At 34.5% G+C, this 10,197-nt stretch overlaps 1 protein-coding gene across 1 annotated transcript in view; it reads right to left on the reverse strand.

The window, feature by feature from the left end:
* The window catches only part of LOC132695765 (serine-rich adhesin for platelets-like), a 67,811-nt gene that overhangs the window by 22,615 nt on the left and 34,999 nt on the right, over positions 1 to 10,197 (reverse strand). Inside the window, exons 2-4 of the mRNA XM_060660222.1 lie at positions 9,743 to 9,913; positions 8,637 to 8,803; positions 6,203 to 8,429 (exon numbers count right to left, since the gene is read on the reverse strand). Coding sequence (XP_060516205.1) covers positions 6,203 to 8,429; positions 8,637 to 8,803; positions 9,743 to 9,913 — 2,565 coding nt within the window. The remainder of the gene's footprint in view (positions 1 to 6,202; positions 8,430 to 8,636; positions 8,804 to 9,742; positions 9,914 to 10,197) is intronic.

The following is a 10,197-nucleotide window of genomic DNA, read 5'->3' on the forward strand; positions in this document are numbered from 1 at the left end:
TCTTCGCTACTGGTCATAATTATGGAACTATCTGTCGACGTATAGACTTGTGTGTCAGTTCTTCCTTCGGATATATCTGCGTGGATGGACTTTTCAGTTCTAGGATCTTTACTGGTTGTTTGATCACTTGTTGATTCTGAATCATCTACAGAAGTTGTGCTATAATTCACAAAATCTTCGCTACTGGTGGTAATTATAGAATTATCTGTCGACGTATAATTTTGTCTGTCAGTTCTTCCTTCAGGTAGGTCAGCGTGAATGGATTTTTCATTTCTAGGATCTTTACTGGTTGTTTGATCACTTGTTGATTCTGAATAATCTACAGAAGTTGTGTTATAATTCACAAAATCTTCGCTACTGGTTGTAATTATAGAATTATCTGTCGACGTATAATCTTGTGTGTCAGTTCTTCCTTCAGGTACGTCAGCGTGAATGGATTTTTCATTTCTAGGATCTTTATTGGTTGTTTGATCACTTTTTGATTTTGAATAATCTACAGAATTTGTGCTATAATTCTCAAAATCTTCGCTACTGCTCGTAATTATGGAATTATCTGTAGACGTATAGACTTGTGTGTCAGTTCTTCCTTCGGATAAATCTGCGTGGATGGACTTTTCAGTTCTAGGATCTTTGCTGACTGTTTGATCACTTGTTGATTCTGAATAATCTACAGGAGTTGTGTCATAATTCACAAAATCTTCGCGACTGGTCGTAATTATGGAATTATGTGTCGGTGTATGGTCTTGGGTGTTAGTTCTTCCTTCGGGTAGTTCAGCATGAATGGATTTTTCAGTTCTAGAATTTTTACTGGTTGTTTGGTGACTTGTTGATTCTGAATAATCAACTGAAATTGTGCTATAATTCACAAAATCTTCGCTACTGGTGGTAATTATGGAATTATCTGTCGGCGTATAATCTTGTGTGTCAGTTCTTCCTTCGGATAAATCTGCGTGGATGGATTTTTCAGTTCTAGGACCTTTGCTGGTTGTTTGATCACTTGTTGATTTTGAATAATCTACAGAAATTTTGCTATAATTCTCAAAACCTTCGCTAATGGTCGTAGATATGGTATTATCTGTCGATGTATGGTCTTGTGTCTTAGTTCTCCCTTCAGGTAGATCAGCGTGAATGGATTTTTCACTTCTCGGATCTTTACTGGTTGTTTGATCACTTGTTGATTCTGAATAATCGACAGAAGTTGTGCTAAAATTCACAAAATCTTCGCTACTGGTTGTAATTATGGAATTATCTGTCGATGTATATTCTTGTGTTTTAGTTCTTCCATCAGGTAGATCAGTGTGAATGGATTTTTCATTTCTAGGATCTTTGCTGGTTGTTTGATCACTTGTTGATTGTGAATATTCTACAGAATTTGTGCTATAATTCTCAAAATCTTCTCTACTGGTCGTAATTATGGAATTATGGGTCGATGTATAGACTTGTGTGTTAGTTCTTCCTTCAGGTAGTTCAGCATGAATGGATTTCTCAGTTCTAGAATTTTTACTGGTTGTTTGGTGACTTGTTGATTGTGAATATTGTATAGAATTTGTGCTATAATTGTCAAAATCTTCCCTACTGGTCGTGATTATGGAATTATCTATCGACGTATAGTCTTGTGTGTAAGTTCTTCCTTCAGATAAATCTGCGTGGATATACTTTTCAGTTCTAGGATCTTCGCTGGTTGTTTGATCACTTGTTGATTCTGAATAATCTACAGAAGTTGTGCTATAATTCACAAAATCTTCGCTACTGGTGGTAATTATGGAATTATCTGTCGACGTATAATCTTGTGTGTCAGTTCTTCCTTCAGGTAGGTCAGCGTGAATGGATTTTTCATTTCTAGGATCCTTGCTGGTTGTTTGATCACTTTTTGATTTTGAATAATCTACAGAATTTGTGATATAATTCTCAAAATCTTCGTTACTGGTCGTAATTATGGAATTATCTGTAGACGTATAGACGTGTGTGTCAGTTCTTCCTTCGGATAAATCTGCATGAATGGATTTTTCAGTTCTAGGATCTTTACTGGTTGTTGGATCACTTGTTGATTCTGAATAGTCTACAGAAGCTGTGCTATAATTCACAAAATCTTCGCTACTGGTCGTAATTATGGAATTATCTGTAGACGTATAGACTTGTGTGTCAGTTCTTCCTTCGGATAAATCTGCAAGAATGGATTTTTCAGTTCTAGGATCTTTACTGGTTGTTGGATCACTTGTTGATTCTGAATAGTCTACAGAAGCTGTGCTATAATTCACAAAATCTTCGCTACTGGTCATAATTATGGAACTATCTGTCGACGTATAGACTTGTGTGTCAGTTCTTCCTTCGGATATATCTGCGTGGATGGACTTTTCAGTTCTAGGATCTTTACTGGTTGTTTGATCACTTGTTGATTCTGAATCATCTACAGAAGTTGTGCTATAATTCACAAAATCTTCGCTACTGGTGGTAATTATAGAATTATCTGTCGACGTATAATTTTGTCTGTCAGTTCTTCCTTCAGGTAGGTCAGCGTGAATGGATTTTTCATTTCTAGGATCTTTACTGGTTGTTTGATCACTTGTTGATTCTGAATAATCTACAGAAGTTGTGTTATAATTCACAAAATCTTCGCTACTGGTTGTAATTATAGAATTATCTGTCGACGTATAATCTTGTGTGTCAGTTCTTCCTTCAGGTACGTCAGCGTGAATGGATTTTTCATTTCTAGGATCTTTATTGGTTGTTTGATCACTTTTTGATTTTGAATAATCTACAGAATTTGTGCTATAATTCTCAAAATCTTCGCTACTGCTCGTAATTATGGAATTATCTGTAGACGTATAGACTTGTGTGTCAGTTCTTCCTTCGGATAAATCTGCGTGGATGGACTTTTCAGTTCTAGGATCTTTGCTGACTGTTTGATCACTTGTTGATTCTGAATAATCTACAGGAGTTGTGTCATAATTCACAAAATCTTCGCGACTGGTCGTAATTATGGAATTATGTGTCGGTGTATGGTCTTGGGTGTTAGTTCTTCCTTCGGGTAGTTCAGCATGAATGGATTTTTCAGTTCTAGAATTTTTACTGGTTGTTTGGTGACTTGTTGATTCTGAATAATCAACTGAAATTGTGCTATAATTCACAAAATCTTCGCTACTGGTGGTAATTATGGAATTATCTGTCGGCGTATAATCTTGTGTGTCAGTTCTTCCTTCGGATAAATCTGCGTGGATGGATTTTTCAGTTCTAGGACCTTTGCTGGTTGTTTGATCACTTGTTGATTTTGAATAATCTACAGAAATTTTGCTATAATTCTCAAAACCTTCGCTAATGGTCGTAGATATGGTATTATCTGTCGATGTATGGTCTTGTGTCTTAGTTCTCCCTTCAGGTAGATCAGCGTGAATGGATTTTTCACTTCTCGGATCTTTACTGGTTGTTTGATCACTTGTTGATTCTGAATAATCGACAGAAGTTGTGCTAAAATTCACAAAATCTTCGCTACTGGTTGTAATTATGGAATTATCTGTCGATGTATATTCTTGTGTTTTAGTTCTTCCATCAGGTAGATCAGTGTGAATGGATTTTTCATTTCTAGGATCTTTGCTGGTTGTTTGATCACTTGTTGATTGTGAATATTCTACAGAATTTGTGCTATAATTCTCAAAATCTTCTCTACTGGTCGTAATTATGGAATTATGGGTCGATGTATAGACTTGTGTGTTAGTTCTTCCTTCAGGTAGTTCAGCATGAATGGATTTCTCAGTTCTAGAATTTTTACTGGTTGTTTGGTGACTTGTTGATTGTGAATATTGTATAGAATTTGTGCTATAATTGTCAAAATCTTCCCTACTGGTCGTGATTATGGAATTATCTATCGACGTATAGTCTTGTGTGTAAGTTCTTCCTTCAGATAAATCTGCGTGGATATACTTTTCAGTTCTAGGATCTTCGCTGGTTGTTTGATCACTTGTTGATTCTGAATAATCTACAGAAGTTGTGCTATAATTCACAAAATCTTCGCTACTGGTGGTAATTATGGAATTATCTGTCGACGTATAATCTTGTGTGTCAGTTCTTCCTTCGGATAAATCTGCGTGGATGGATTTTTCAGTTCTAGGATCTTTGCTGGTTGTTGGATCACTTGTTGATTCTGAATAGTCTACAGAAGCTGTGCTATAATTCACAAAATCTTCGCTACTGGTAATAATTATGGAATTATCTGTAGACGTATAATCTTGTGTGTCAGTTCTTCCTTCGGATAAATCTGCGTGGATGGATTTTTCAGTTCTAGGATCTTTGCTGGTTGTTGGATCACTTGTTGATTCTGAATAGTCTACAGAAGCTGTGCTATAATTCACAAAATCTTCGCTACTAGTAATAATTATGGAATTATCTGTCGACGTAGAGTCTTGTGTGTCAGTTCTTCCTTCGGATAAATCTGCGTGGATATACTTTTCACTTTTAGGATCTTTACTGGTTGTTTGATCACTTGTTGATTCTGAGTAATCTACAGAATTTGTGCTATAATTCACAAAATCTTCGCTACTAGTGGTAATTATGGAATTATCTGTCGACGTATAGTCTTGTGTGTCAGTTCTTCCTTCGGATAAATCTGCTTGGATATACTTTTCAGTTCTAGGATCTTTGCTGGTTGTTTGATCACTTGTTGATTCTGAATAATCTACAGAAGTTGTGTCATAATTCACAAAATCTTCGCTACTGGTCGTAATTATGAAATTATCTGTCGATGTATATCCTTGTATTTTAGTTCTTCCTTCAGGTAGGTCAGCGTGAATGGATTTTTCATTTCTATGATCTTTGTTGGTTGTTTGATCACTTTTTGATTTTGAATAATCTACAGAATTTATGCTATAATTCTCAAAATCTTTGCTACTGGTCGTAATTATGGAATTATCTGTCGACGTATAGTCTTGTGTGTCAGTTCTTCCTTCGGATAAATCTGCGTGGATGGATTTTTCAGTTCTAGGATCTTTACTGGTTGTTTGATCACTTGTTGATTCTGAATAATCTACAGAAGTTGTGTCATAATTCACAAAATCTTCGCTTCTGGTCGTAATTATGGAATTATCTGTCGACGTATAGACTTGTGGGTCAGTTCTTCCTTCAGGTAGGTCAGCGTGAATAGATTTTTCATTTCTAGGATCTTTGCTGGTTGTTTGTTCGCTTTTTGATTTTGAATAATCTACAGAATTTGTGATATAATTCTCAAAATCTTCGCTACTGGTCGTAATTATGGAATTATCTGTCGATGTATATCTTTGTGTTTTAGTTTTTCCTTCGGATAAATCTGCGTGGATGGATTTTTCAGTTCTAGGATCTTTACTGGTTGTTTGATCACTTGTTGATTCTGAATAATCTACAGAAGTTGTGTCATAATTCACAAAATCTTCGCTACTGGTCGTAATTATGGAATTATCTGTCGACGTATAGACTTGTGGGTCAGTTCTTCCTTCAGGTAGGTCAGCGTGAATCGATTTTTCATTTCTAGGATCTTTGCTGGTTGTTTGTTCGCTTTTTGATTTTGAATAATCTACAGAATTTGTGATATAATTCTCAAAATCTTCGCTACTGGTCGTAATTATGGAATTATCTGTAGACGTATAGACTTGTGTGTCAGTTCTTCCTTCGGATAAATCTGCGTGGATGGACTTTTCAGTTCTAGGATCTTTACTGGTTGTTTGATCACTTGTTGATTCTGAATAATCTATAGAAGTTGTATTATAATTCACAAAATCTTCGCTACTGGTGGTAATTATGGAATTATCTGTCGACGTATAGTCTTGTGTGTCAGTTCTTCCTTCGGATAAATCTGCGTGGATATACTTTTCAGTTCTAGGATCTTTGCTGGTTGTTCGATCTTTTGTTGATTCTGAATAATCTACAGAATTTGTGCTATAATTCTCAAAATCTTCGTTACTGGTCGTACTTATGAAATTATCTGTCGAAGAATAGTCTTGTGTGTCAGATGTTCCTTCGGATAAATCTGCGTGAATGGATTTTTCAGTTCTAGGATATTTACTGGTTGTTTGTTCACTTGTTGATTGTGAATATTCTACAGAATTTGCGCTATAATTCATAAATTCTTCGCTACTAGTCGTAATTATAGAATTGTCTGTCGGCGTATGGTCTCGTGCGTCAGTTCTTCCTTCGGATAAATCTGCGTGAATGGATTTTTCAGTTCTAGGATATTTACTGGTTGTTTGATAACTTGTTGATTCTGAATAATCTGCAGAAGTTATGCTATAATTCTCAAAATCTTCGCTGCTGGTCGTAAATAAATAATTATCTGTCGATGCATGTTCTTGTTTGTTAGTTCTTCCTTCGGATAAATCAGCTTGAATGGATTTTTCAGTTCTATTATTTTTACTGATTGTTTGATCGCTTGTTGGTTGTGAGTATTCCACAGAAGTTGTGCTATAATTTTGAAAATCTTCACTACTTGTCGTAATTATGGAATTATCGCCTACAATAATTTCTGTAACTGTTAATGTGTAGTTTGGTGTGTTAGTTCTTCTTTCAGGTAGCTCAGCGTGAATGGATTTTGCTTTGTTCTGATCTTTTCTGCTTGTTTGGTCTCTTGTTGATTGTGAATAATCAATAGATTCCGTGCTATAATTCACTAAATCCTCGTCACTGGTCGTAGTTATCGTATTATCTGTCGATATATCGCTGAATCTCACACTAGTTCCTGTAACAGTCGATGCATAGATTTGTGTATTAGTTCTTCCATCGGGTAGGTCATCATGAATGGATTTTTCAGTTCTAGAATCTTTACTGGTTGTTTGGTAACTTGCTAATTGTGACTGATCTACTGAAGTTGTGCTATAGTTCACAAGATCTTCGTTATTTTTCGTAATTATAGATTTATCTGTCGACGTATAGTCTTGTTTGCTAGTTCTTTCTTCAGATTTGTTTGAGCGGAAGGATTTCTCAGTGATAGGATCTTTACTGGTTGTTTGGCCAGTTGTTGATTGTGAATAATCATCGGATGTGATATAGTTAATCAACTCGTTATCTCTGGTCGTAGCTATTGTATTATCTCTCGATATATCGCTAGCGCCTACATTAGTTTCTTTAACTGTCGATATATAGTCTTGAGTGTTAGTTGTTGCTTCATATATATCTGCGTGGATGGAGTTTTGAGTGCCACGATGATCATGGGTTGTTTGGTCACTTGTCGATGGTGAATAATCAGCAGATCTTGTGCTATAATCCGATTTTTCGCTACTTAACGTTATTTTGGAATCATCTAGCGATGTATACTCTTGTGTGTTAGTTCTTCTTTCGGATATGTTGGTCTTTATGGATTTTTCAGTGTTAGTATAACCACGGGTTGTTTGGTCTCTTTCTGATTTGTAATAATTATCAGACGTTGCTCCATTACTCACTAAAACTTCTTTACTGGTTTTAGTGGTCGTAATATTTGTTGATTTATCGCTGACGCCTACGTTATTCTCGGTAACTATTTTTGTATATTGCTTTGTGTTATTTTTTGCATCAGGTAATTCAGTGACGATGAATTTTTCGGTGTGAGTGTAACCATGGCTCGTTGTGTCCAGTGTTGAATTTAAATAGTCAGAAAATGCTGTGCTATAATTCACCAAACCACGGTCATTACTGTTCGTAAGTTTCGAATTGCCTATTGTATTTTCTGTAAGTTTAGCATTATTATTGAGCGCAACACTTGCAGTAGTAGCTATTTCAATCCCTTCTGCACTATTCTCGGTATTTGTTGTTTTATAACTTTTCGAATTACTTCTAAATTCTGAATGATCGATGTTTGTATGACTGTGGATTGCTTTACCATCCATTGAGCTTGAATATGACTCAGTATTGTCATTTACTGGGTGTTGGTTATTGTCTTCTGTTATTTTGCGTTGTGATGATGTGAAATAGTCATTGAAGACGCCTGGGTAGTCATTTGAATGAGTGTTACTTTCTTGTTTAGGTGCTTCGTTTGTTGATGATCTTCCATGCCTGCTTTTGTTAGCGGTTTTCCCTGACGTTGCTGTAAAATCTTGGGTTAACATTTCGGTGTTTAAAGCTCCATTGGAGGAGTGTATAATATTGATAGTGTTTTCATTATCTTTATCATAGCTTGTTTTAAAGAACTCTGTCGTTTTTTCTGCGTAACTGATTGGGTGTAAGGAGGTCTTTCCAAAATGTATATCGGTGGGACCTTTATCGGTGGGAGTGACAGGCGATGACATATTTCCTTCGAACTGTTTCTTCGTTGACAGTTGTGATACCAATTCATAGTGGTTCGCCCATATGGGGTTACTCGAAGTAGATGTACTAAGTTCTAGTACTTTATTGGCGTTTTCATTTTTGTCGTAGGAATTTTTGTACTTGGGTGAATGGTTATCGTCCTCTTCCTGTGTGTTGTCACTATCGTCAAACTCGTTCGTATTATCGTCTACCTGTATTATGAAAAAATGTGGATTAGTATTTTTTGTTAAACGATATTTTATTAAAATTTTTAATTTTAAAGTCCCTCAGGATGACCTAAAAACGTAAAAAAAGTGGACAAAAGTGTTTAGAATGACAGAAAAAATCCCCTTCCTTAGAAATCAAAAATCACCTCTATATTGCGAACATTATGACGACATATGTATAAAATTACTTACTTTTGGGTTAAATCCTTTCAGACTATTTTCTATTTCTCTTTTCGTGTGTCTTGTCCTTAGGCCCTTGAATGAACATCGTCGAATTTTGGCCACCTTTTTTAATATAGTACATACACATCCTTGCATTGGAATAGCAGCACATTGCTGGATTTTTCTTAGAATCTTGCCTTAAAGAAAATATTACTGTAGGTATTATTGCAGTATCTACGTCAGAGCCTTGGACTCCAAAAATAAATATAAAATTAACCAAAACTAATGCTTTATGTGGACTTGTTTAATTGGCTTTCGTTACTTCCCAATACATATGAAAAAAAAACGAGTAAAATTAATTTTTATTTTCTTGTAGAAATTATTGCTAATAGGTTTTCTAAAAATTAATTGTTTTGATTATTTGATATAATTTGGCTTTCCCAAAATTAAAAGATTTTAAATGTTTGGGCAACACTGTAAATAAAACAAAAACAATTTGGCACTAAAATTAAATGTTTGTAATTTAAACACATTAAATAAAAAAACTCTTTCAAAAAATTAAACAAATTAGCGAATGTTAAACATTCCGCAATTAGATATAACATGACCCCATCAAATACGCCAGTTTTAAGTTAAAATGAAGTATTAAAAATATTATTTATAAAAGATTGTTCTTGCTGCAGGATACTGTAATATTATAGACTGGGTACTTATAATTTTACCATTTTTTATGGATATACAGGGTGATCTTGTAACTTATCCGCCATATGGCGTTAAAAGTTAGTCATTAGAAATGAAATTAAACTTTACGATTATTACCACTTACAAATTTTATATTAGTTTGTGTCTAATTTTGTTTTGATGCCTAATGATGACCTATTTTTCTATTTATTTTTAACCCGTGTAGTCACTCTAGTCAATGTTTCCATAGTAATTGTTATTGTTGTTCGTCTCTTTTGTCTTTTTATCGGTTTTATTAAAAATTAATTCAATCTTTCGAAAACTGGCATTTAATGGCGAATTAGTTAAGAGATATCTTATGTAAACCGTAAATCTAAATTATACGAATAGGTCAAAAAATAATTATAAAAATTATTTTGATATGATTTTTACAAACAAACATTCTTAAAACTCACCTGTATAATACTCCAAGTCCAAGCAAGCGTACTCAATGGCCTCCCCAAAGTACCTCTTCTCATACTCTATTTGAAATGGGAGTTCTGGTGTGCTTTCGTTGCAATACTGCTTTTCAATTTTCTGAACATAACATTCTCTTTCTCGACATGTCTTACAATGTAGAGCAAAGCCTATAATTACGTAAAATATTTTAAAAAATTGTGAACCATAAATAAGAAGCATTACCACAGTTGAACAAAGGAAACAAGAAAGAAAAGAATACTTAACCTAAGGGTAGCACTTATTTCATTTTTATAGATTTTACATCTCTTTTCTAATTTAATCATACTCGTTCAATGTGTTTTTTTTTGTTCTGCAAAATAGATCGAATATTTGAAATAAGAGTTGCCAAGTGTGATATAATCAAATTTGCGTATATAAACAAAAAAACCAACCAAAAATACCATAATTTGGT

Source organism: Cylas formicarius, unplaced genomic scaffold, assembly GCF_029955315.1.
Source record: "Cylas formicarius isolate icCylForm1 unplaced genomic scaffold, icCylForm1.1 PGA_scaffold_12__32_contigs__length_19106922, whole genome shotgun sequence".
Taxonomy (NCBI): domain Eukaryota; kingdom Metazoa; phylum Arthropoda; class Insecta; order Coleoptera; family Brentidae; genus Cylas; species Cylas formicarius.